Source organism: Lissotriton helveticus, chromosome 3_2 (assembly GCF_964261635.1).
Source record: "Lissotriton helveticus chromosome 3_2, aLisHel1.1, whole genome shotgun sequence".
Taxonomy (NCBI): Eukaryota; Metazoa; Chordata; class Amphibia; order Caudata; family Salamandridae; genus Lissotriton; species Lissotriton helveticus.
In genome coordinates this window covers 499,774,049-499,801,256 of record NC_136062.1, presented here as the reverse complement: position 1 = coordinate 499,801,256, position 27,208 = coordinate 499,774,049, and the positions used below count along the sequence as shown (strand labels likewise).

The 27,208-nt window shown below is 48.6% G+C and overlaps 1 protein-coding gene across 1 annotated transcript in view; it reads right to left on the bottom strand.

The window, feature by feature from the left end:
* The window catches only part of LOC144826180 (uncharacterized), a 215,762-nt gene that overhangs the window by 94,194 nt on the left and 94,360 nt on the right, over positions 1-27,208 (bottom strand). The window contains exon 5 of the mRNA XM_078684574.1: positions 23,507-23,605. Within this exon, the coding sequence (XP_078540700.1) occupies positions 23,507-23,605 (99 nt within the window). The remainder of the gene's footprint in view (positions 1-23,506; positions 23,606-27,208) is intronic.

Genomic DNA, 27,208 nt, shown 5'->3' with positions numbered 1-27,208 from the left:
CAGAAGTGGGCTCAATGTCCAAACCTCGAAGGGATAGTGCTCGGCTCCGATGCGTCCACTTATGAGGGGTGACCAGTACAGGGATGTTGACGTTACTCATGCGTAGTGTTGTTTTGATGCGTCGAACGGAGCCCCTCGTGGTGCATTGCCATCCTCTGGAGAATCTTCTTCCGCCTCCTGGAGGAATCCTTGCAGACTCAGAGGCATCAGAGTGGGTACAGTAGGGGCAGGGTTGGCATGCCAGGAGTTTGGGTGGCACACTGATGTCTTCTTCCTGCACTTCTTCGACGGCCAGGGGGTCGGCTTCCGTGAAGATGTCGGGTGTCTCTGTTAATATGGAAATCAATGCGTTCATCAATAAAAATTAAATCTCATCCTTATTGAGAGAATCGCGTGATCTGAACTCCACATCAACCTCGACTCACAAATATGTAGTCAAGGAGACTCTGAGACCTAGTCCCGGGACTACTGATTGATAGGTCACAGGTGGGAGGGTGCGTAGCTGGCAGGCAAACACTCGGGCAGGAAACTCTTCATCATTCCCACAGAAAGGCACCGTGAAATTGCAATGGTTAGGGGAGATTGCCTGAATAAAGCACACTTGGCCGAGGGGGTACGCTCACTCCTAAAAACACTATAAAAATTCAGACACCACATGAGTTAGGAACACAAAGTCCACCAGGACCTGGCACACATGGTGATCATATGCTCCCTTTGCCAGACATCTGGACACGTTATCCACTGGGCACATTGTGTCCACGTGATGTCAGAGCCCATCTGTAGTAACGAATAGATCATTAATTAATGACTTCGAAGGCAGCAACCAACATTCCTCACCATATATGGTATGCTGGAAACTTTTATTACCGGTCGTCTTTTTGTGTAAAAGAAGGACAGATACCAACTGAAAATTGACACAGTTCTCAGACCTCGTGTCTGTAACTATTTTCCCAGCTGTAATGTTTCATTAAACAACCCGTTCCTGTTTTCCCGAACGCCTCTTATCTTCTGTTTATTAAAGGATTTCCAACTCAAGCAACATTTCTGAGGTGGACGGAGCCCTCTTGGTGTGAGCCCACCATCGATCTTGGAGCTGACGGAAAGTCATTTTACTTCAGAACGCTGATCAGCAGTCACAGAGGCTCTCACCGTGGCCCATCAAGAGGCACCAGTGGCACATGGTGCTGAGGTCGGCTCAGGGACATTTTGAGTAACACCGCGGGCATCTCTTGAAGGGTGTCTGTTCCATCACCTTGAGAAGTTAGTCATTCTTGGAAGGTGGCTCGAGCATGCAGGGGCCTAAAGAGCCCTGAGGGCCAGGAGGAACGGACACTTTTTGACGAAGGAACTGATGAACAAGTAGAGAGTCATGCGCTGAAGATTGTTCGCGACTGGGTGGAAGTCAGCCAGCACAAGGCCACGATGGGAACACATGAATTGGATGATACCGCGAGCACACTAGATGACGTCAGAACCAGATGTCGGAGAAAAGCAATCTAACAATGGAGTCGGTAACCATGCAACCTAGAGGAGGAGTCCCTGACACCTTGTGGCTCAAAAGACTTCTTTGAAGAAAAACAACTTGCAACACTAGATGACAGGAGTATGTGCATCATGTGAATCTACAGTACTACAAGCTACAAACATAGGATTGTCTACACGGCAAAACATTTTTCCTTACCAGTCATGCTCCTGGCAGCCATGCATTTCTGTCAGTTACAAAGGTGATACATTTATTTATTTATTTTTATTTAGAAAGTTTTGTATAGCGCGAACGTGACCCTTGGGTATCAGAGCGCTTCACAGATACATATATACATACACATATATGAGGTAGGTTTGAGATACAACTCGCATAGCATTACCATATAATGAGTGAGGCCGGTAAGTATTGAGCTATATAGTAAACATAACACTGATATGAGGTAGGTTAGGTATACGTCAAAAGGGGATATATTCTAAACTATGTACAATCGTTTGCTAAAGTTATGCTAGTATTAGCATCGGGATTACACTTTTCTGTGTAATTTTCAGTCTGCGTCTATCTCCCAGGTTATCATAAATGTTATTCTACTATCCTACTATATTGAATGTTGTCTTCCTGTAACAAATAGTTCTGACTTGTCTTTATCTGTGCAATCTTCTGGGAGGGTGTAGCGCCGGTAGGTTGTTACCCGTTTAACTCGTGGCATTTTCTTCTTCCATTCGATGTTCCATCTTGGCACCTCTAAACGCGGTGGCGGTGAGGTCCGTTCTAGTCTATGTAAGGAACTTATTCATTAGGAAGATCTTAGCTTCCTTTTTGAATGTTGCCGTGTTTGAAATTTTCCTGATATTCGGAGCGATTGAGTTCCATATTCTGGTGGCTGCCCCAGAGAAAGCTCTGTCGTATGTTTTATTCTTTTAGCTCCTTGGCACTCCTGGCTGGTCTCCCTCCTCCAGAGAGCTCAATCTTCTGGGCCAGGTATCTTGGTGTTTTGTAGTGGAGTGCTTTGTGGGTGATACATGCCATTTTAAATTGGATTCTTGCTTCATATGGTAGCCAGTTTAACGCTTTTAGGTGGGGTGATATATGGTCAAATTTCCTCGTTCCGGTAATGAGCCTTGCTGCTGCATTGAGGCATGCCTTTAGTGGTGCCGTGGAGATTTTTGGAAGCCCTGCTAAGGTTGTGCATCCGTATTCAATCCTTGAGATAACTAATGATTGTATTGCCAGTTTGAGATCTGCCGACGAGATGAATGGTTTCACTTTCCTTAAGTAGTTCAAAATATACACATTACAGCCAACACAGGACATTTAACTACCATGACATTGTTACGTGTTCTGCACCACAACCTTATGGGAAGGTTAGCGAGATCAACTTGGTGAAAGCAATTTAAAAAGTAATATTTTATAGCTAAAACACACTCACTGTGGTACTGAATAGTAGTGTCAAAGGGTACAGACTCCTAATACCTGCAACAATAGGGCCAAGAAAATGCTGAAAAATCTTGGGTGCCCAAGTGGACATAAAACTGCTGGGATTCGGGGGCGCTAGAGGGTGCACGGCAAGATGGCCGCACTGCTGTTAGGCTCTGCCCGTCCGAGCCATAATCTGCCCATTATCTGCTGCATCCAGTGATTTTCACGCCGCTGAATACCTGTGTGGCTTGCTAATCCTCGGCTGCGTCCACTGGTGGCGATCGTGGACCTGCAAACTCGCTACAGGCAGGCGGACGAGTCTGTGCCAATCCGACACCGCAGCACTGAAAATGGCGGCCGCCGCGATGTGGTAGGCCTCCCTGCACTGTGGGACTTTGATATCCAGCCTAGATCCTCAAGCCGCACACTCTGCTCTTCTGGGTGCTGCGCCCCGTGGCTGCTGCTGACTACCCTGCTGCGATCCCACAACACCTACGTCGGAGGAGTGCGAAGCTGCCTGCTGTGGCTGAGCGAGCTGCGAGTTCGGGGAGCGGACCCCGGCAGCTGGGGAGGCCCCCCCTCGAGGCAAACACTAGCGGTGGCCAGTTGTGATCCCGGACGCCCGCTTGAGTAGAATGCGCGCGTGGGGGAGGTGGAACAGAGGGTATCAGCTACGGAAGATGGCCTGAGTTCAGTTGCAGACAAAACTTTAAATATGGAGAAAGTTTTAGCCCTTAAATTAGGCCAAGAACGAGGACGAGCGCGGTCCCGGCACAACAATATTCGCATTACCAGGCTGCCGGAGTCCACAAATGTGGGTAAAATGGAGACTTATATAGAACGTCTCGTCTCGGATATTTTTGGCACGGATCAATTATCCAACATGTTTATAGTGGAGCGTGCTCACCGCTCTTTAGCTACCCGACCGGTCCCAGGGACGCCTCCTCGCCACATTATAGCTAGGATCTAAAACTATAGAGATCGTGACACTATATTACGGATGGCAAGAGAGAAAGGCACTATCATCCATCAGGGCAACACACTGGCCTTCTTCCCTGATTTTACGGTGGCTGTCCAAACGACCCAACGAGATTTTGGCACTGTAAAAATGTTTCTACAAACTGAGGGGGTCCCATATGCTATGCTGTATCCGGCCCGTCTCCGTATTGGCATAGACGGCGACTGCAAGATATTCTCATGCCCGGAGGTCACGATGGAACATGCCAAGCAGCTGAAGCGCAGGAGACGTGAATCTAGTACTGCACCCGAGGAGGAGGAGTAGTGGTGGGATAAACCAACCAACTCGAACTCATTTATCCACCTGGTTTATTGGACTGCACCCACTATACTGTTTGCTCAATTGCATTGCCCTAACTGATTACATGTAACCTGCTGGGACGTGCATGAAAAATGTTTCTCTTTAACAATAGTGTTGTTGCCTGTTAGATTTGGGGGTCTCTGGTTGGCACAGGTATGCACTTGTGACAAACAGGGACCCTCTCCTCTAGTCAGGGCAAGGGAATCACCCCTTAAGAATTACCCCTGCTCACCCTCTATGTTGCGTGGCGCGAGCAGTCAAGGCTAATCTCCAGAGCGCTAAGTCAATTAAGCATTTACGATTATACACAGTAAGAATAATGACCCACCACAAATGGACACCAGGCTGTAGCTTGTATAAAAATACTGGTACTTTATGTAAAAATAGTAAAGTTGCCGGCTTATCACAAGACCATAAATAACATTAGATTTGGGATGCACAGAATACTTTCTTTAGGTTAAGGATATAGGCTTTCTGTTTGTAAGTGTCTTTACACCATGAAGAACGTTTCAATAATGCCAAAAATGAGTCTTTCATATGCTGTTTCAATAATTCTAGATGAGGCTTCTTTAGACGTTTCACTGCTGCAAAAATTAGGCTTTCTTATCACGTTTCAATGATGTCAAAATTAGGCTTTCTTATCAAATACTTAAGATTCCTTTTTAAATGCTTTAGCTTCCCCAAATATAGTTCGTGGCTCCGGGCGACCCGAGGGGGTAAACACACAGTTCTGGCATATGGTTAGAGGACAATTGGACTTTCCAGTCCGATGTTTGCACAGTACCCGCTATGCGCGGCACACGCGGGGTGCGGGACGGACTCGGAACGCTGGTTTTGTCGAGCCGGTCCGGCTTGGGGCAGACGTCCTCTCGTGGCAGGCAGCTTCCCCCAGAGGCGGCAGAGGCACGGGGCGGCCTGTACACAGGTACAGAGCAGCTCTTCTGGTGCGGCGCGGCCTCGGGGACAGGTGCGGGGCCAAATGGTATGCTTCAGGCGTACGTCGCAAACTTCAACAAATGCAGGCTAGTGCGAGTCGTAACTGGCAGAGAACCACACGCCGGTACGGCTCGCAGGATCAGAGGCGGTGCTGTTCTTTAATGCGCGCAGGCAGGTGCGAGGCACACGGCCACAAAGGCAAGGCGGTATGTCTCGTAGGGGGCTCACAAACAAAGGCTGGTGCGATTGCATACGCTTCTGGTGTACGCCATGAACACTCCGGGGGCGCCGGGTCAGAGCGGGGAAAGGCCTCTTCTTCGGGAGGCGCGGCATACAGGAGATGGTGCGCCTCGATGCACGAAGCGTCTCCGGCACTGCGGCGCTGGCTCTCACGATCTCTCCCCCCAGTGGGAATGCGGCAGGCAGTGCGGGGGTCCTTTAGAGGAGGGCGAAGCGGGTGTGGGCAGCCCAGGGACACGGTGCGAGGACGGCTCAAGAGCAGAGCGGGTCACACGGGGCGGGCAGGTAAAGGACGGCTTCGCGGAGGTCCAAGGACACAGGACACACTTGTAGCGGCTCCAGCGGCAGGGGGAGAGCCAAGCAATTTCTTCTCAGCTTTTAGTAGGAGGGCAGAGTCCAATGTTCCTGGGACTCAGGTCAGGGGGGCTGCTCTCTTCCAGGCCCTTGGAGATGAGCTGTGAAGCACAAGTTTTTGTAGCAAATAAAAGCAAAGTCTTTCAGGATTTCTTCCTCTCCTTTGGCAGCAAGGTTCCCACTGCAGGCCAGTCCCCCAGGACAGGGACAGTCTTTCTCCTTCAGCTTCCTTGGTTCCATCTCCTCAGGCAGAGGGGTCGTCTTGGTTCACAAGCAGGATCTAGTTTGTTAGGAGCAGAGCTCCTCTTCTTATACCCAGTTTATTTTGTCTTTTCAGGCCAGGTGGGCCTTTGCATAGTTTCATTCATCTCTGGAGCACTTTGTTGTGCATCCCCTGGTTTCTTCTTTCAGTGTGAGGGGCAGGGACAGCAGACGCTCCGCAGGAGGTGGAGCCGGCATTGTAGGGACAGGGGCAGCCAGGAATACTCTGTTGACAGTCCTCCCTCTTCCTGGGCCAGGTGCCGGGCAGAGTCATCAGTCGCTCCCCAGGAGGTGGAGTCAGCATTGTGGTGGCAGAGCACAGCCCTATTCAGAGTCAAGGGGCACTCTCCCCACCCATCCTGGTGTAATCCCACCATTCACCACCTGTCATCCCCAGCCCTGTCACTCACAAAACCCAGACAGCAGATACACATCCTGGCAGAGGCGGGCTGAAATGGTTAGGCAAGCAAATACTAACTTTCTAAAAGTAGCATTTGCAAACACAGGATATTAAAATAAACTTTACTAAAAGAAGTATTTTATTATTCTGAGTTCAGGCATACTAGACTTGACCTTCTACCATGTTCCCTGAGCCTGCTGGGAAGTATAGGGTGTAATAATTCCAGCAGCCAATACTGGCCTATGAGACCAGGTAGCCTTACAATAGTGAAAAACGAAAATGGCTGTTTCTGGTAGGCTAAGGCTTATGCCAAAGCCAGGCAGAAACCACCATTCCAGTCAGGGCAAGGAAGTCACACGCCAAGATAACCCCTGCTCGCCCTCTAGGTAGCATGGCGCGGGCAGTCTAGGCCAAACTCGGAGGCGATGTGTAAAGCATTTGCGTCAGCGCACGACAGCAACAACATACTAGGCACACCACAAAAGAGACTCCACACAAGGTTATATTAAAATAACTTTTGTATTGTCAAAACATATCAGATAGAAATCACACCTGTACATTGTGCCAACTGGCACGGCAATATTCACAAGGGATTATTTACAAGACAGGGCCACATGGGCCACTGTCTGAATCAACACTTTGCAGATATAGAAATACTTGTCAGAAATTAGAATAAAAGTATATAAACTTCACTGTAACACAAAGTAACAGTTATAGATCACATCCCGTAACTACTGGGAACAGGTAAGTACCACCTACGCAACCCTAAACTCCTTGGGAGACTGTCACGCAGGGGACCAGGACCTCACTAGGACCACCTGTACTAAAAGAACAACCCCCTAAGTATCACACAGCATTTAGGGGTCTAAGAAAAGAACACATTACCCATGATGCAATAACCTACATTCAGAGGAGTAATAAAGAGAAACACAGGATGCCTAAAGCATTCAGAGGTGTTAAGGATAAAGCACATGATGCAATAAAATACATTCAGGGGTGCAGCGCAAGAAGACACATGATGACTAAACATTCAGAGGTGCAGCGCAGGAAAAGTAAGACACATTATGCATAAACCTACACGTTCAGAGGTGTCAAGAGTAGAGCAATAGCGCAAGAATCACATGATGCCTAAAAACATTCAGAGGTGTAAGATCAAGGTGCGTAATCATACTAAATGCATTACATTTCCTAGCACCACATCACAATGCTCAAAACTCACATTAGGCAAATACTATCACATGAGCCACTACCTGTGGCAGTCCCTAGGCCAACGGCCTTGTTGGGGCTCAGACGCCCTGAGTCCAAAGTCAGGGTGCCAGTCTCAAAGTACAAAAAGCCTAAACGTGGCAGGTGCCCACAAAGTGCTGGGCACCTGGAGAACAACAAACTTGCGCCAGGGCCCTCACTGGCCCTTAGGCGCCAACTGCGCCACTGCTGGAGCCACACAGGCTCTGGGCATATCACACATGCCCCAGACGTTGGAGCCACAAAGGCTCTACAGCACCATGCCAACCGTTGGAGCCACACAGGCTCTTAAAACAATGATGCCCCCAGGAGCCTCACCGGACTCTAGCCCTCACACTCGGGGGCAGGAGGGGACGAGCACCGACAATATGCCCCGAAGCCCCCCCCCTCTCGAATATGGCCCTCTCTGGAGCCAAACGGGCTCTACACACCGTTGGGGCGGCCCGCTGCCATCTGGGGCCGCCCTGAAGCAGTGCCTCTAACCCGGCACCAACACGAAGCAATGCGGGCCCTCAAGAGCCCCTCGCGGGCTCTTTGCTCACGGTGGGGCGACCCACTGCCATTCGGGGCCGCCCTTCCTTGGTGCCTCTACCGGCACCACGAGAACCCATCTGCTCCCTCACGGAGCAGCAGCATCACGGAGCCCCCGTCTCACCCGGTCCACACGGAGCCCCCCAGCCCTTCAACTCACCGGGCCTCAGGGGCGGCTCCTCCGGGCGGCGGCTCTCTTCGTCTGGCCAGCGCGGGGCTCCTCTTCCACCACGGAGCCCCGCCGGGCCGCTCAGCCGCTCGCGGCCGCTCTCCTCTCGCTGCAGGGCTCCCTCGGCACACGGGAGCCCTGTTAACCGGCCGCCACCTTTCTCGTCTTCCCCATTCTTCCACGGCCTCAGGGGCGGCCCAGCCAATCGCGTCGCGGCTCCTGCGACGAGCCCCTCATGACGCGAGGCCGCCAACCAATGGCAGCGCGGCCTCGCCGATGACGCGACTATCCACCGGCCAACCAGAGCGCGTCCCTCCTCGAGTCTCGTCCAATCCGGTCGCGGCCCCTTCGTGGTTTGTTTTCACCGCGGCAGATCGAGGTGGGCACTCGTAATTGATTAAGTAAATACGGCCAGGAATCCTCAGCGCCTCCAGCGCTATAAGCGAGCACCAAAAGCGCTCCTAAGCACTAGAAAGTCCAGCGACAGCGCTCTCATGCGCTTGGGGGAAATGAAGCGCTCCAAAGCGCTAGACAGCAGGCAGAGCGCTCCCAGGCGCTCAAGGCGAAGCCCAGCGCCTCTAGGCGCTAGAAACCAACTCCAGCGCTCTCCACAGGAAAAGGGCAGCTTCTCCATGCTGCCATGGTCCCAGAACTTCCCCAGGGGCAAAGCCAAGTCCCCCCTTCAGCCCAGGCAGGCAGAAGGGTCCCCCAGGAGTCCAGGAATCCAGGTGTCCAGGGGCTGGGCAGCGCCCACCCCTGGTAGATCCCAGTCAGCCACAAGAGCAAAGACAAGAACCCTTTGGAAGGAGACACCGTCCCTTCTTATACACAGAAATGCCTTTGAAGTACTTTGAAGCTTTCGTGCAAGGAGCCCTGAGTACTGGAATGTTTCTGGTTTACGTCTCCCTGACAGCTTCAGGGCCAGAGGTGACAGTGGGCCCCCAGGATGGAGAGCCAGCAGGGTGGGCGGCAGGCACAGCCCGGCACCACCAGACGCTCTTTCCTCCCATCCCTGACAGCAGAGGGGCCTTTCATCTACCCCCTCCTCCGGGGCCTTGCAGACCCTGCAGACCCTGTTCTACTCAAACCAGACAGTCCATCTACCAACAGGCCCAGGCATGCCTGGGCCAGGCCCATCAGCCAATCACGTGCTAGCAGACTCACTACACAATTATGCCAACTTCTAAAAGTGGCGCTTCTAGACTACACACAGCCATGCCGCATACACCATTCTGCAGCATTCATTCTCACGAGTTCATACATATCAAACTCGCCCCTGCACTCCCCACGCATCAGGAATCTACCATGGGCATACATATTTCCCAGTCATTCCTATGGGAGGGCAGGTCACTCACCATCCATACACAGAAAGCACACGCACTTTATACTGTACCACAGTGAAAAAGTACGCAGAGGCCTACAATCACCAATCCAGGTTCCAAAAACAGGCTAGGAAAAAGCAAAAAGTCACGGGGTAAACCTGCCCAAAGGACCGGGTCCAACAACAGCTGTAATTCACTATTAGGACATGCCACACACATCAGAGCATGTCCTACCTTACACTTACAATGCACCCTGCCCTTGGGCCTACCATAGGGGTGACTCACATGAAGTAAAGGGAAGGTTTAGAGGCTGGCAAGTGTGTGCACTTGCCCAGCCAGCATGACAGTACCAGACTGCACGCAGGTTCTGCAATGGCAGACCCTAGACACATTTTAAAAAGCTGCTTCTGTGGGTGGCGCAACCAGCGCTGCAGGCCCACTAGCAGTATTGGCACTTACAAGCCCTGGCACTCCTGGTGCACTTTACAGGGGACTGACAGTAAATCCAATGAGCCAATCATGGAAATCAATTATAGGTACAGTTTACATTGGGAGCACTTGCATTGCGGCACTGATTGGCCGTGGCGCAGTGCCCTGAGCAGCGAACACCAGCAAAACATCTGAGGCACATCAGCAAAAAGTGGGAGGGAGACTCACGCCAAGGTGCCAGGTCTAACATTGCCTAACGACTTCTACAGTCTCTATGTTCTTATCATTGTTAAGAAGCTAAGCTGCTAATGGTTGATGGGAGAGTCCCTTATATAGCGATCGCCTCATTGACACAGTTGCGGTCTTGTACGTTATGTTCCCCCTTAGCGCTTTTACCGCCCAGGAGATTGCAGCACTTTGCTCAAGGAGGGTGTGTTGAAATTGACAAATGTATGCATTAATGCATATTGGACCTGCTCGGCCACCTCCTACCCTGTAGGAGGCTAGCAGCACTATGTACCCCCCGCAAATGGGTGTACCCCAAATCTGTACTGCTGTTGTTGGGACTTTGGGTGGTGGTAGGGTAGGGTATTGGGATGGCTTTGGCATGTTGGGGCAGCTGAAGTGGGTGGGGGGTTACGGTTTGGAAGGAAGGGCGAGTGCTCAGCAAAGTTTGATATAAGGAGAGGGGTGAGACAGGGGTGCATCTTAGCACCCCTTCTCTTTACCCTGTATATTAACAGTATAGGCCAACATCTCAGCAAATCCCAGTATGATTACCCAACTGTAAGAGGGGCCCCTGCACCAATCCTACTGTACGCGGATGACGCCGCAATTATGTCGCGGACCATGATTGGCCTCCAAAGGGCGGTAACCAAATTCGCAGAATACATGAACTGTAGAGGGTTGAAAGTCAATGTTTCCAAAACCTATTCCATGACCTGTGGAAACAGGATAAAGGCCACCCGAGCGATCTTCCCGGATAGGAATAGGATTGAGAGCACCAATTGTTTTTCCTGTCTAGGAATCAATTTTGACAGAAAGGGAACATGGCAGGCAGCAGTGACCACAAGGAAACTATCTTTTTCCAGGGCCACCGGAGCTTTGACAAACTTCGCAAAAAAACTAGGCGGGAGACCGGTACGAGAACTTTTACAAATTTATAAATCTATATGTGTCTCAACCGGTACCTATGGGGCAGGTATTTGGGGGATTGAACAGGCGGAGCAGATCCAACGCCGCAAGAATCACTTCATCCACTATTTATTAGCGGCCCCCAAATCCATGGCTACCTATATTTGCCATAGCGAAGTGGGTCTATCGTATATCTCAGACACCATTAAAATCTCCCCTTTACTCTTATGGCATAAAATCTGGGTAACGCCTGAAACAAGTCTAAATAGAGACGTCATTATAGACTGCCTTAACTTAGATGGAGTGGACAATATAAAATGGATTAGCTATGTGAAACATATGATGAATGGGGAAACATCCTTTACAACAAAACTTTTACAACGCACTACCATTACGACGCAACTTTTACAACGCATAGCGCTGGGGGGTGCTCTAGGATAGGGAATGTATTTAATATACTATCCAACACCTTCCCTACTATCCACGGGGACTGGAGTTGGAATAGTAAATTAAATAAATCAATATCCAGCGCCGAAAAGCACTATGCGTTGTAATGGTATGCGATGTAAAAACCGCGTTGTAAAGGTAGGCGTTGTAAAAGTATGCGTTGTAACGTCATACATCCCTAGAATGACATTGGGCACCCAGAATTTTTCGATACTCCTGTAAGCATGGAAGAAGTATCTAGAAGCACACTGAAAAAGTTAGTCTTGGAACATCTAGACAACAAAAGGTGGCTCTTGGAAAAGGGCAAATGTACAGTCGTGAAAAATCAGTTACTTACCATCAGTGAAGGGATCCAACCTTATTTGTTATTAGATCCAAGCTGTTATACTCGTATGTTGTTGACCCGTGTTCGCAATGATACATTTTTTTAATTTATAACTTTCCCTGATTGTAATGATTGTTCAAAAGATTTGACAATTTGCTCATGTGATGATACTTCCTACCAATGCACCTTATTTTGCAAATTTTACCTGAACCCGAGGAAAAGGTTTTTGAAACCTATATTAAAGGCTTGGGGGCTAAGGAGCTGTAGAGTGGCATTTCTTAAGTTAAAGCAGCTAGAGAATAAATATACTATTAAGGCAGTATCCTCCTTCCTAAAACTCCATGTAACGTACGTGCTCGTTTACTCTTCTATACTGGAAAGCCACCTGAATGAATGTACATAGTGTATAATCAAATTGTAAATACTCTAAATTGAACATGTATATACAAATGCTCCTTCGTCCCTACCTAGATTACGGCCAAATAAATTGAATTGTGCAGAGCGATCTCCTCAACTATTTACGGGGTTGTATGAATTGTATTATGAACTGTATTATATTGTTTTTAATATTGTTGTATTTTAAATTGTATAGATCTCTTTTAATATTGTTTTTAAAATGTGCTTTTATGATTTTGTAATTCAAAATCGAATAAAGCTTAATTGAATTGAATTGGGTGGGGGGGTTAGGGGGATTTGGTTCGGGAAAGGCTAAATATGATTTTATTAGCTCGGACAAGCAATATGAGTGTATTGAACTTTGGGCTCACCTACCCGCTATATTTTTTATGTGTCTCCCAATGGCTGGCCTCACATAATGAATAATGTAATCAAGTTCCTTACCTGGAATGTACGTGGCCTAAATACGCCTAAAAAGATTAGATCGGTGCTTGCATATTTAGATCACATGGCAGTGCAAGAAACTCATTTGACTGTGCAATCAGTGAACAAAGTAGGCACACGTTGCGCGAGTGTGAAAGCTGCGTCTTCCTTTTCTACCTACTCTAGAGGTGGTTTAACCCTGGTGAAAAAGGATGTACCCTTCACTGTGATTAGATCTGAAACAGACGATTGTGGTTGGGTTGCGATAGTGCATGGTCGCTGAGGAGGAGAGAGTGTACTGATTGTAAATGTCTATGTGGATGACCCCTCCTTTTACTCGGATGTATGGCACAGAATATCGCTGTTTCCTCCTTCGGCAATCATATGGGGGGATTGTAATTTGTGCTTAGATATTACAATGGATAGAACTGCCAGCAGCGATAACCGGCCCAAACGCACCGTGGACATGTTACTGGGGCTTCTGGACACTGGCCATTTGCACGACGTTTGGCGCAAACGCCACCCCGCTGGGTGGGAGAGCACATATGCTTCCTCGGTGCACGGGTCCTGGTCCCGCATTGATTTTTGGCTGGTTTCGGACATGGTCTGTACCTGGACAGTAGCGGTGTCGCATGAGGCTCGCACTCTGTCTGACCACTCCCCGGTCCTCCTCGCGCTACAGCTCCCATCATATCAGACACCGCCCTTTGCGTGGCAGCTTCAACCTTCAGAACTCAAAGATCCTGTATTTTAGGGGACGCCCTTGAGCACGGACGCACTTTGGCAGCTACAGCGGCATTTTTCCAGGACTAGCGCTACCACTCGCCGCACCCGCTCCGCGGGTGCCGCATCGCCTGTTTGGACACCGGGGTACCGCTGAAGGACTGCAGCAGGCTACCGGGTGAGTGTGGTCAGCGGGGCTGCGAGCGTGCAGGGGACTCCATTGCCCAGGAGTCCCTGCAAGACCATCTTCCAACTTCCGGTCCGCTCTCCCCGCTGCCACGCCCCCTTGTCTTACCCGGCCACCTACTTATTTTTCTAGTATTCCCGCAGCGCGGGACGCAGCCCGGGGCGAAGACCGGGCAAAGAGCGGGCCGTTTGAGGCCGTTCGAGGACGGAGAGGACTGGACTGGCCTACCCTCTTATTATCTGGTATTCCTGGACTTTACAGATCTACTTAGGGATTTTTTAAGAACTATCTTTGTTACTGTGTTCCCATCGTTATGAATCCAATGGTTACCCGCAGTAAAACGTCTAAAGGTGGGTCTCAGATTAGCGGCCCCATGGATGATTTTATTACCCGGACCAACATAGCTATTGATAAAGAGATATCCAAACTTCAAAACCGGGTCTCGCTAGAATTAGATGCCGCTAGACGATTGTCCCAAGTAATTGGTCTTTCCAAGAAATCCTCCTTAGGCCATATAGCTCTTTCTGTCACTCCTGAGCGCCCGGCCCTTCCACATTGTATAATTACTCAGGTCGATGTCCACCATTCCGCGACCCCAGCTATCTGTCAGGTGGCCTTGGGAAATAACGTTGATATAATCCCACCAACACCATCTAGTGTCCCCAACCCCTCCTCTACTGTTCCCTTTTCGATAAATTTACCTAATATCACCCCAAGTGGCAAGCAACCAAAGAGGAAACGCAATTCTCGCTCTGCGTATTTTCGCAAAAAAGCGAAAATTGCTGTTCCCAAGGATCTGCCTTTAGTTAACACCACAGCACTTGGTGCTGGCGCTGAGCCTACTCTTAACACACATCCACCGAATGGGGGTCAGGAAAGGGTTCTACCCATTCCCTTTATTAATATCCCAGCAGGTGTGGATCCTGAAGTAGATGGGTTAACTAGAAATAATAAGGAATTTATAGAGGTGGTATGGGAGACTCTCAAAAAATTACTGTCACCCCTAGATCTAAGACTGTCTAGGATCGAAAACAATTTGCTAGAAATGGAGAGGAGCATTATTGCTCTGGCCACTCTGGGGTTGAAAAGTCTTGAAAACCAGGGTATTATTGTTGATGACCCAGCGCCACAACCCATTGCACCCCAAACCAACCAAACTTCCTCTAATGTACTACCCATAATAAAGCCTGTCCCAAAACCAAGGACTGTTACGGTGGAGCAAGTTCGTGAAAAACCAAAGATCCCTTCACGGGACCCTTCACGCCATCAGCAAAATCCTAAGCATAATATACCCAGCAGGTTGATCCCTACAGAATCCCAAGTTCCTCCTGTAAAAGACAACTTTAGAGGTGGTTATATTGACCTCCCTCCAGAGGTAAATGACTATGTGGTTGTTCTGACGGGTGTTCCCACGATAGGTGATGGTCAATTTGAGAATCACTGGTCGCTCCAGAACAAAATAATGCACTGGCTAAACGCAAACAGACCAATCCCCAATGGTCGAAGAAGTCGTGTATTAATGGTTCGCAGAACTCCCTGGGTAGGCCCAACGCTGAAATCCATCCCGGGAGACTGCGTTGTAGTGACCTTTGACGATCCCCATACGGCGCACCACATTTGTATGTGGCCAAACAATGACGACTCCCTAGTTACACCTAAACCAGTATCCTTCTTCTATCCTCCTCGACCAAGTCGGAATCAGGGGGAAAATTGGACACTGGTCCAGCATCATCCATGGCTGAATAATTCCCGTGGCCAGAAGGAGACCCTACTACATTGGAATGGTCCCTCCACTTACAATAGATTTGGGACTCTAGAGGAGGTGGATTGACTCCCAGTGTATTCAGCTAACCACCCACGAACGGAAATCTCACCACTACAGGGACATGATCTTAAGGATTGTACTGGTTCTGAGTCTGCAACATATAAAGCAGCACGACCAAATAGCCCGCGGTTTGTAGGGGAACCTTCCACATCTGATATAACTAAAAATACCGGCAGGGTAGACTGGCGGTACTTACCCTACATGTCTCATTTTGTAGCCACTTCTACTGAATCACCAGGTCCTACTCTTCCTGGCTGCCTCGCGATCGCACCCACTAACCAGCATATTGAGCTACCTGTGAGGTCTCTTAAACCTGAGGATACTTCTGTCTCTCCTGGGCCTATTGTTTTTGCAAATGATTCTCCACTTGGTGATCCTGCCCTAAAAATCCTAAGTTGGAACGTGGCTGGTCTTGATCGCAATTTCGATAATCCTGAATGGAATGATTTCCTGGAACCATATCACATCTGTCTTTTCCAGGAAACCTGGTGCATGGAGTCAAGACATCGAGTGGGATTCTCTACCTTTTTCATCCCCGCTGCCCAGGAACAAGGTTCCAAAGGTCGCCCGTCAGGCGGCCTAATTATTTGGATTAACATTGCCTTGGACCTCAGAGTAAAAGTGAGAAACACCCAGTCACTAGATCTCCAGTGGTTAACGATAACCCATAAAGGGGGAAGAAGTTTGGAACTTTTTAATATCTATTTGAGGGGTGCCAAAGGCGGTGCACCCATCTACCATCTACAGGCCTAAATCACAATCTGGCCGCCTGCAGTGTGGATTCTTACGTAATGCTCGCAGGCGACCTCAATTGCTGTTTTGAACCCCTGGCCAGAGAAGACATCTTGGACACTTTTGAGGAGGATTCCAGGAGAGGCATTCCTATTCTTAGCCTTGACCCGATTCCCAAATGGTCGCAAAACGCCATCGAGATCAATGCTCTTTGCATGGAGCACAATTTGCGTGCAGCAAATGGGCGCTCCAAATCCGACCAAACAGGCGCCCACACCTACAACAGGCCAGGCCATACATCAAGGATTGATTTTATGATGCTTAATTATAACCTCTGGCAATACCATCAAGACATGGAGGTCATAGTGTCAAGTGATAGTGATCACAATCCTCTATCACTAACCATCTTATCTCCTTGGCAGGGCGGAAACTATGGCCCTCCCGCCCATAAGTGGAAATCTACCCACGAACTGGCCCCCACAAACTGTAGCAGGCGCCTGAAGTGGGCGAAAGTTTCAGCCGATGAAATAAGGATGGCCCAAGCCGGGACTATTCTGGAAGGAGTGGAGTCTCGGATGAACATCTCAGAGCTAACTGACACTAAGATTTTACCCCTATACACTGAGACTGTATTGGCATTGAGTAATATATTCATTGTTCCCCAATCAATTCGTAGGGGCCCCATGAAACAAACAGCAAAGTGGTTTACAGGTAAATGTCGTGTAGCCAAGAGGGAACTTGTTGCCACATTAAAATCCAAAAATGCAGCTGATATCAGGGCCGCCAGGAAAACCTACAAAAAAACCATATCTGAAGCCAAGCAGGAATATGATTCCAATTTCTGGGGAGATCTAGTAGAGGCAAGCAGTAGGAAAGACGCTAAGGGGTTCTGGGACCTGTTGAGATCTAGGGAAAAGCCGGTTGATAAGCAGCTTACTTGTAACATCCCCGGGGGCGTATGGTTTGACCACTTTCTGAAATTATATTCTGCCCCTTCAGGTGCACTCCAGTCGGGGGTCCCACCCACTGTCTTACTGCCTAATTCCATTTCTGCTTCCCAGTGTCAGGTCGAGTTATTTACTAGCTTGGATGTTGAAAGAGCAATCCAATGCATCGTCCCAAACAAAGCGGCAGGTCCTGACGGGATCCCAGGAGACCTAATCAAGAATCATCCATCTTCTTGGAGCAAATTAATTGCCTCCCTCTTGAATGAGGTATTACTGGGTGGCGCTTTCCCAGACTCCTGGAGGGGCGCTGAAGTTGTACCTATTTTTAAAAAAGGTTCTAGGGACGACCCAGCGAACTACCGGCCAATTAGCTTACTGGACTCTTCCCAAAAGGTGGCAGGAAAGGTGGTATTGGGCAGAATTGTTCAGTGGGCCGATGAAAACAATATCCTGTCAGATCTTCAAGCGGGTTTCAGACCAGGAACAGGCACAATCGAGCAGACGTTCCGCCTGCTGATGATCTATTGGAAAGTGGTGGTGCTGGGAGGGGGCAGTCTGTACTTGGTCTTCATTGACTTGCGGACTGCGTTCGACCTAGTACCACGAGCACTTTTATGGAACGTCCTCGATGGGTTAGGCCTCCCGCCCTACCTGCTCTCGCTCCTTGTAAAATTTCATGACAGGAATTTTGCCCAAATCAGATGGGGTACACAGGGAGAGAAAACATCTCGTATACCCGTGGACAGGGGCGTCCGGCAAGGGTGTGTGCTTGCCCCCACTCTGTTTTCTCTTTATATCAACGGAGTGGTGGAGCACTTACTTCAACATCCATCAGACGCACCCACCCTTGCTGGGAGGAAAATTCCGACGCTCCTGTTCGCGGACGATACCCTCCTCATTTCGAAATCCCCAATGGGCATCCAATCGCTGCTCTCCAGCTTTAAAGCCTTTTGCGATGAAAGGGGTTTGGCAATAAATATAGGGAAAACCAAGTTTTTGGTTCTCAATCCGCCCAAAAAGTCTGTCTTTCCCCCGGTCTTAGATTCTGTTCCACTTGATCGCGTTAGAGAATTTGATTACCTGGGAATACGCATCAGTGACACCATGAGTTGGAAGGCACATCACCATAAAGTATTCTTGACACATAAAAGGGTGGCAGGTGCCTTGCTCAAGGAGCAGCGAGCCTCATCACTAAAACCTATCGGGGCGCCGCTGGACATCTACAGGGCAAGGGTTGTGAGCGCGGCACTTTATGGTGCCGAACTGTGGGGCACCCATAAAGTTGACACCCTGGCTCGCCTTGAGAATAACTTTCACAAAGATTTGATGGGGTTGCCCCACAGTACACCAACCATCCCACTGCTGCTAGATGCAGGTACCCGGGCTATCTGCGATCAGGCGAAACTGCGCCCACTCCTGTTATGGTCCAGAATCTGGAACGTGCAGGAGCTTCGAAGTTATGCAGAAGCCCTGAATGACATTATGTCGCTATCGGGCTCGCATAAAATTATCTGGCTCAGAGAAGTGAAAAAGTTGTTGTATAATCTAGGATTAGGAGAGGCTTGGGCCAACAAATCCGCACCCCCGAAACAACAGCTCAAGAAGGTCTATTGGGCATGGGTAGACAGTGAGAGGGTTCGTAGTTCAAACCACTGCAAATCAGTATCACTGTTCTTGTCGATTAAAGAGTTACCGTTAAAGGAACCTTATTTGGATATTATCCAGAGCTCATGGGACAGATCATTGTACATTAAGTTCAGGGTGGGGGTGCTTCCATTATGTGAGTTTACGTCCACTTGGAGACCGCCGGCCCAAACCGTACCTTACTGCCCTTTTTGTGACCTTAGGATAGAGTCTGTGTCCCACATGTTGTTTGAGTGCAGTGTCTATGCAGCCCCGAGACGTAGGTGGTTGAGGCCCCTTTGCAGGTGTTTGGGAACTCGTTCTCATCTAGAAGCACTGCGCATTTTACGTTCAGATGCTAGACCCTTTTTTTCTACCTGCATGGCAAAATTTTTGGGTTGGGCCTGGCGTCTTAGGGTTGCAAGGAAACTGTTAATCCAGTGACCGAGCCTTCACAGTTAATATACTGCTATGAAATGTTTTTTACACTGATGATTGCTGTTTTAAAAATGTATGAAATGCTTTTATGATATGAATTTTTTATCGAATAAAGCTTACTTACTACTGTATTTTAGCAGACTATAGCTGAGGCAAGACAAAATTATTTTAGAGAAAACAAGGTGTTAGACCTGGCACCATTGGCGTGGGTCTCCATTCCATTTTTGCTGCTGCCTCATGTATTTTTGCTGGTGTTATGCTTTGGGCACTGTGCCACTGCTATCCAGTGCCATAGTGCAAGTGCTCCCTATTGTAAATTGATGTATTAATCAGTGGTTCCATGTGTGGCTATTTGGTTTACTTGTCAGACCCTAGTCTAGTGCACTGAGTGTGCCAGGGCGTGTAATCCAAATGCTGCTGGTGGGCCTGCAGCACTGGTTGTGCCACCCACCGAAGCAGCCTGGTAAAAATGTGTCTAAGTTCTGCCATTGCAGAGCCTGCGTGCAGTCTGGTACTGTCATGCTGACTGGGCAAGTGCACCCACTTGCCAGTCCCTAAACCTTCCCTTTTCTTCATATCAGTCACCCCTATGGTACACCCAAGGGCAGGGTGCATTGTAAGTATAAGGTAGGACAAGCCCTGATGTGTGTGGCATGTCCTAATAGTGAATTACAGCCATTTTCGTTTTTCACTATTGCAAGGCTACCTGTTATCCGTAGGCCAGAATGGGCTGTTAGAATTATTACATTTTATAATCCTAACAGGCTCAGAGAACAGGCTAGAAATTCGAGTGTGGTGTGCCTGAACTCAGAATAATAAAATACATCTTTTAGTGAAGTTGGTTTTAATATTCTGTGTTTGCAAATTCCACTTTTAGAAAGTAGGTATTTGCTTGCCTAACCTTTCAAGCCTGCCTCTGCTAGGTTGTGTATTCCTTTGTCTGGTTTTGTGAGTGACAGGGCTGGGGAATTCCCAGAGACAGGCTGAGCCAGCCCAGTGGTGAATAGAGAGATCTGCATTTAGATGGGAGGGAGGAGTTGCACCTGGACCTTGAATAGGGCTGTGCCTGCCTTCCACAATGCTGGCGCCACCTCCTGGGAGCGGCTGATGCCTCAGCCCTGCACACTGAAAGAAGAGAAGGAAGACTGACAACAAAGTGCTCCAGGACTGTACTTTCCTTCCACAATGCTGGCTCCACCTCCTATGGGGCGCCTGTTGTTCTTGCCCTGCACTGTGAAAGGAAAGGAGAAGTCTGGTAAACAGAGTGATTCAGAACTGGTTTGGACTGGGCACAGGCCCCTCTCCCCTCAGAGAACAAATGATTTTGTGGTATAAATATTGAGTCCCTGATCCCAAGAAATGAGATCACTTAGACTACAAGAAGAAACCTTGACTGAGGAGAGGAACCTAAAGAAACTGAGGAGAGACTATTCCAAAGCTGAAGTGCTGCTTGGGGGATTGGCCTGCAGTGGTTGCCTTACTGCCAAAGGAAGGCGAAAGGAACTTTTGTGTTCTTTGTTTTCAACTTGTGAAGGATCTCCAAAGGCTTGGAAAAGAGCTTGCCTCCTGCTGAAGTCTCAAGGACAACAGACTTCACCCACCAGCTCCACAGAGTTCTTTGAAAGTGTCTGCTGCTGTTTTGGGCCTTCTGAGGGACTGTGTGACGCAAGTAGCTGCTGCCATCGCAACTCCAAAGGAGGGTGTCGCCGCTGGAACTGTCACACTGCACCGCATCGAAGAAAAGCGCCTTGCATCCCCGAGAAGTGCGCCGCCGTCGGAGCTGCTGCCGTCACATCGTGGATGTCGCCGCTGTAGTTGTTGCATTGCACGGAAGCTTCACGCATCATAGGAGAAGAGTGTCGCAGTTGGAGCTGGTGCCGTAGCATCGCTGAATAAGGGTGTCGCCGCTGCAGTCCACGCATCGAACCGAGAACTTCTCACATCCCTGGAGAAGCATGCCGCATCTGGAAGATCTTCACGTCTTTATTTCTTTGCACCTGAACTTTGCCGCATTTCCCTCGCTGCGACATTGCTTGTCGTGGAAGCGCAATGCAACCTACGGTACATTGACGCAAAGTGTCGCATCTTAAGAACTGAACTGAACTAAGCTAAATCTACCATCCTGAAGTAACAGTATTGTGTTTTTTTGTCGTTTATGGTCTTGTGGTAAATCTATATAAAGTATACTTATTTTTTATATAAAAACCTTGTGTGGTGTCCATCTGTAGGGTTGTCACTGGGTTACTATATGTGGTCACAAATGCTTTAGACACTGCCTCTGAGATAAGCCTGTCTGATCGTACCGAGCTACCAAGGGGGTGAGCAGGGGTTATTTAGGAGTGTCATCCCCTTATCCTGACTAGAGGCAAGCGTCCCTATTTGTCACAAGGACCTACCTGTGCCAACTAGAGACCCCCAAATCTAACACGAGGGAAAAGTAGACAGCGCGGGAGGGATGGGAAGAATTCAAAGTTACCATAAGGGGAGCTTGCATAGGGACCCAGTCCAGAGTCTTGCGCGACATCACACGCAGAATAAAAAAATTAGCATTTGACATCTCTAAATTAGAACGGGAATTTGAGTCTGACCCTTCCACTGCAAAATTAGCTGTAATAAGGGAGCTTGTCACAGACTATAATGAGACAGTGGACCAGGAACTGCTACACTGCTCCCGGCATAGAATAGCACGGTATTATGGTGAGGGAGGCCGCCCTGGCCGCTCTTGCGCAGAAACTCTATGGAACCACGTAGCCAGGAAAAAATAAAACATAACTGAACTCATTGATTAAAATGGAGTGGCCCGCCATTCGACCGCGGATCTCTGCGATACCGTCTTACAGTTCTAGAGAGTCTCCACCGACTGAGGAGAACTTTCCTCATAATTGTCCTGCTTTCGCCTTTCGCCTTACATTAGAGGATGTATTGCTATGTCCAGAATGTGCTGTAATTATTTATGATACTGTTCTGCCTGGGAGTGAGGGGGGAGGGGGGTATGCGGGGTTTATATGACCTTCTCGCTCATTATCATTCTGTATTATTGATTGTTCTCCTCACTTTGAAATCAATAAATAATTTTCTTTTTAAAAACTGCTGGGATTCAGAAGACAAGGAGCATGTCCAAACGCAGAGGGTTAAGTCCTCAGGCTCCAAGCCGCTGCTGACAAACAGAAGCAGCAAAGGACAGCACGTGACCCAGGACCACAATAAACATGGCTTACACGCTTAGACCTTGCTTTTCCAAATCTCTGCCAAAGCCTTCGGAATCAGTGCTACATTCTGCTTCTGACACAAACCAATTCATCCTACTGTTTGAAGCTCGCTCATTACTTAAAACACAGTCAAATTGGAGATCAGGGGGCAGATGTATCAAAATTAATTTTTGCGATTCTCAAATAGCGATTTTTTGAGAATCGCTATTTGAGAATTGAAAAATTAGATGTATTTAAAAATTCACAATTTTTTGCGAATTCTTAGTATTCCTTAATTGTGATTAGCAAATTGTGAAATTGCAATTAAGGAATACCTTCCCATTCATTTCTATGGGCCAGGAGGCCCATAGGAATGATTGGGAAGTTATTCTCAATTTGCGATTCACAATTTGAGAATCGCAAATTGAGAATAATTTCAAGGGTGCAAGGGTGTCATAGGGACACCCTGAGGCACCCCTGAAATGAACATGTGTGCGCATGTGGTGCACATACATGCCCTACATGGCACCTTTACAAATGCCAAAAAGTGCATTTGTAAAGGAAATCACAAATTACAACCAACTTGAAGTTGGTGGTAATTTGCGATTTCTTAATGAGAAATCACACAACTTGGGTGCTTGATACATAGCATTTAAGGAATCGCAAATTTTGAGATTCCTTAATTTTGCGATGAAAAACAGCTCATACATCGCGTTTAACGATTTTTTATTCGCAAACGCTGTTATTTTGCGAATCGCAGCGTTTGCAAATAAAAAATCGTTTGATACATATGCCCCCTAGACACAAAAAAACCAAAGTAAATAAAAGCTCTTTTGTTTAGTAAATAGAGTCTGACAACTGTGGGAACATTCATCCACTTTCACTCAACATGAATGTACTTTCTATGAGAAACATGGAGAACCCACATTAGTGACATGGACAAGCAGCGACAGATGAGACGGGCGATGAAAGCCGTCTGTGAGGGACACGCGTTCAATGGATGCTGCTAACCTGCAGATGTGCTCTGCTGGTGTCCCTGCTCGGGTGAGTGCTGGCCTTCCTCTGGCTGTTGGTCTGTGTTTCCATCATCACTGGTGGCTGAATCACCTTCTGAAAAGCGAGCATACAACACTGATCACACACTTTTTAAATTGTTTATTTAAAATGAGCTGATAATACAAAGTTGCAGTCAATTAAATTCTATTTATAAATACAGGTGCAAATACACACAATTATAAACTTACAAAACATTACTATTGTTATCCTCACAATATTAAGACAGACATTGACAAATGTTTGAGATGATCTCAATGTAAGACTAAGATAAATTATTCATATTTAAAAAGACACTAAACCTCATATCATGAGCCTTCATTACCCCACTGGCCCAGGGGACACATTTGTGCAAGATTGCTAATTCTCAAATATAACAAGTCCTACAAGATTTGTAACTCTCAAATAGAAGCAGTACTCTTGCTTACATACATGGTCAATTTTTTTTAACTAAAACTGAATGGTTACTGCCTTGTGCCATTTCCAGTGGGTGTGGAGCTAGCCTCAAACATGGCAATTAACTTCCTGTCACCTGTAAAAGTAACTGTAAAATCCAAAGAAGCAGTTTTGGATTTGAGTTCTATTGGACAGGGAATTAAGTCAATGATAAAAGAGAAAAAATCCATTGTCAAAACCCTTCAACACGTCCAAAGCATATGCTTCCAATCTCCCCACTGAAGAGAAGACCATGGCGGATATTCCAAAGGAATACTTGATTGACATCTATGCAAAGCTCAAGAGGGGAGGGAGCACACTGCTTCTCATCCCAGCCCATTTCACTCCATTGCATTCTGGTAAATGTAGTACGTTTACTTCAAAGGTGCTGTCGTTTTTACACCAAAGTTGGAGAAGGTAGTGCTGTTATCTTTAGACATGTGTTTCTGGGTTTAGCCCGTCATCAGCAGAGAGCAGAAGTCGTAAAGAGCAGAGATGAGTCATCTGGGGACGCTGAAATGCTGCCCATGTCTTCACAGGTCACAGAGGTGCATCCCAGGTGAGCTCGTCCGCTCGTTGGCTCAAGGGAGCCTTTTTAACAAAACGGGGAGGGAGCACACTGCCTCACAGTCCCAGCACAGTTCACCCCATTGCATTCTAGTAAATGCAGATCACTTACTTCAAAGTTACTGTTGTTTTTCACCAAAGTTAGTGCAGGTAGTGCTGTTTTCTCTAGACATGCGTTTCTGGGTCTTCATCGGTACAAAAGGGGGTGGTGATGGACGGAGTATCTGAATCAATCAAACACTCACACCCAGTCAAAAGATCTGGGTATAATCTATCACCGTTCTTTAGCCCACTCCGCCACCCCAGTTCAGACATGGCCATATGCAAATCAGTCTGACCCTGTGCCTCATGGGAACAGTCCAGCCCGAACTGCCAAGCCATGTCTTCCCTGGACCAGAAACAAGCTTCCGAGGACCGTTTTGGCAGTGTGGCAGGGTATGCTCAGACGTGAGTCCCTTGCTCACTTTGCCACTGGATTCAAGCAAGCCGGGCTGAAGACGGCTGTAATGCCAGAAACCGGTCCTCGGAAGCTTGTTTCCGGTACAGGGATGGCCTGGCTTGGCAGTTCGGGCTGGACTGTTCCCATGAGGCACAGGGTCAGACTGATTTGCATATAGCCATGTCTGAACTGGGGTGGCAGAGTGGGCTAAAGAACGGTGATGGATCAAACCCAGATCTTTTGACTGGGTGTGAGTGTTTGATTGGTTCAGATGCTCCGTCCATCACCACCCCCTTTTGTACCACTTTGGCCGCCATAAGTGTGGCAGGGTATGCTCAGACGTGAGTCCCTTGCTCACTTTGCCACTGGATTCAAGCAAGCCGGGCTGAAGACGGCTGTAATGCCAGAAACCGGTCCTCGGAAGCTTGTTTCCTGTCCAGGGAAGGCATGGCTTGGCAGTTCGGGGTGGACTGTTCCCATGAGGCACAGGGTCAGACTGATTTGCATATAGCCATGTCTGAACTGGGGTGGCAGAGTGGGCTAAAGAACGGTGATGGATCAAACCCAGATCTTTTGACTGGGTGTGAGTGTTTGATTGGTTCAGATGCTCCGTCCATCACCACCCCCTTTTGTACCGCTTTGGCTGCCATAAGTGTGGCAGGGTATGCTCATACGTGAATCCCTTGCTCACTTTGCCACTGGATTCAAGCAAGCCGGGCTGAAGACGGCTTTAATGCCAGAAACCGGTCCTCGGAAGCTTGTTTCCGGTCCAGGGAAGGCATGGCTTGGCAGTTCGGGCTGGACTGTTCCCATGAGGCACAGGGTCAGACTGATTTTCATATAGCCATGTCTGAACTGGGGTGGCAGAGTGGGCTAAAGAACGGTGATGTATCAAACCCAGATCTTTTGACTGGGTGTGAGTGTTTGATTGGTTCAGATGCTCCGTCCATCACCACCCCCATTTTGTACCGCTTTGGCTGCCATAAGTGTGGCAGGGTATGCTCAGACGTGAGTTCCTTGCTCACTTTTCCACTGGATTCAAGCAAGCCGGGCTGAAGACGACTGTAATGCCAGAAACCGGTCCTCGGAAGCTTGTTTACGGTCCAGGGAAGGCATGGCTTGGCAGTTCGGGCCGGACTGTTCCCATGAGGCACAGGGTCAGATTGATTTGCATATAGCCATGTCTGAACTGGGGTGGCAGAGTGGGCTAAAGAACGGTGATGGATCAAACCCAGATCTTTTGACTGGGTGTGAGTGTTTGATTGGTTCAGATGCTCCGTCCATCACCACCCCCTTTTGTACCGCTTTGGCCGCCATAAGTGTGGCAGGGTATGCTCAGACGTGAGTCCCTTGCTAACTTTGCCACTGGATTCAAGCAAGCTGGGCTGAAGACGGCTGTAATGCCAGAAACCGGTCCTCGGAAGCTTGTTTCCGGTCCAGGGAAGGCATGGCTTGGCAGTTCGGGCTGGACTGTTCCCATGAGGCACAGGGTCAGACTGATTTGCATATAGCCATGTCTGAACTGGGGTGGCTGAGTGGGCTAAAGAACGGTGATGGATCAAACCCAGATCTTTTGACTGGGTGTGAGTGTTTGATTGGTTCCGATGCTCCGTCCATCACCACCCCCTTTTGTACCGCTTTGGCCGCCATAAGTGTGGCAGGGTATGCTCAGACGTGAGTCCCTTGCTCACTTTGCCACTGGGTTCAAGCAAGCCGGGCTGAAGACGGCTGGAATGCCAGAAACCAGTCCTCGGAAGCTTGTTTCCGGTCCAGGGAAGGCATGGCTTGGCAGTTCGGGTTGGACTGTTCCCATGAGGCACAGGGTCAGACTGATTTGCATATAGCCATGTCTGAACTGGGGTGGCAGAGTGGGCTAAAGAACGGTGATGGATCAAACCCAGATCTTTTGACTGGGTGTGAGTGTTTGATTGGTTCCGATGCTCCGTCCATCACCACCCCCTTTTGTACCGCTTTGGCCGCCTTAAGTGTGGCAGGGTATGCTCAGACGCGAGTCCCTTGCTCACTTTGCCACTGGATTCAAGCAAGCCGGGCTGAAGACGGCTGTAATGCCAGAAACCGGTCCTCGGAAGCTTGTTTCCGGTCCAGGGAAGGCATGGCTTGGCAGTTCGGGCTGGACTGTTCCCATGAGGCACAGGGTCAGACTGATTTGCATATAGCCATGTCTGAACTGGGGTGGCAGAGTGGGCTAAAGAACGGTG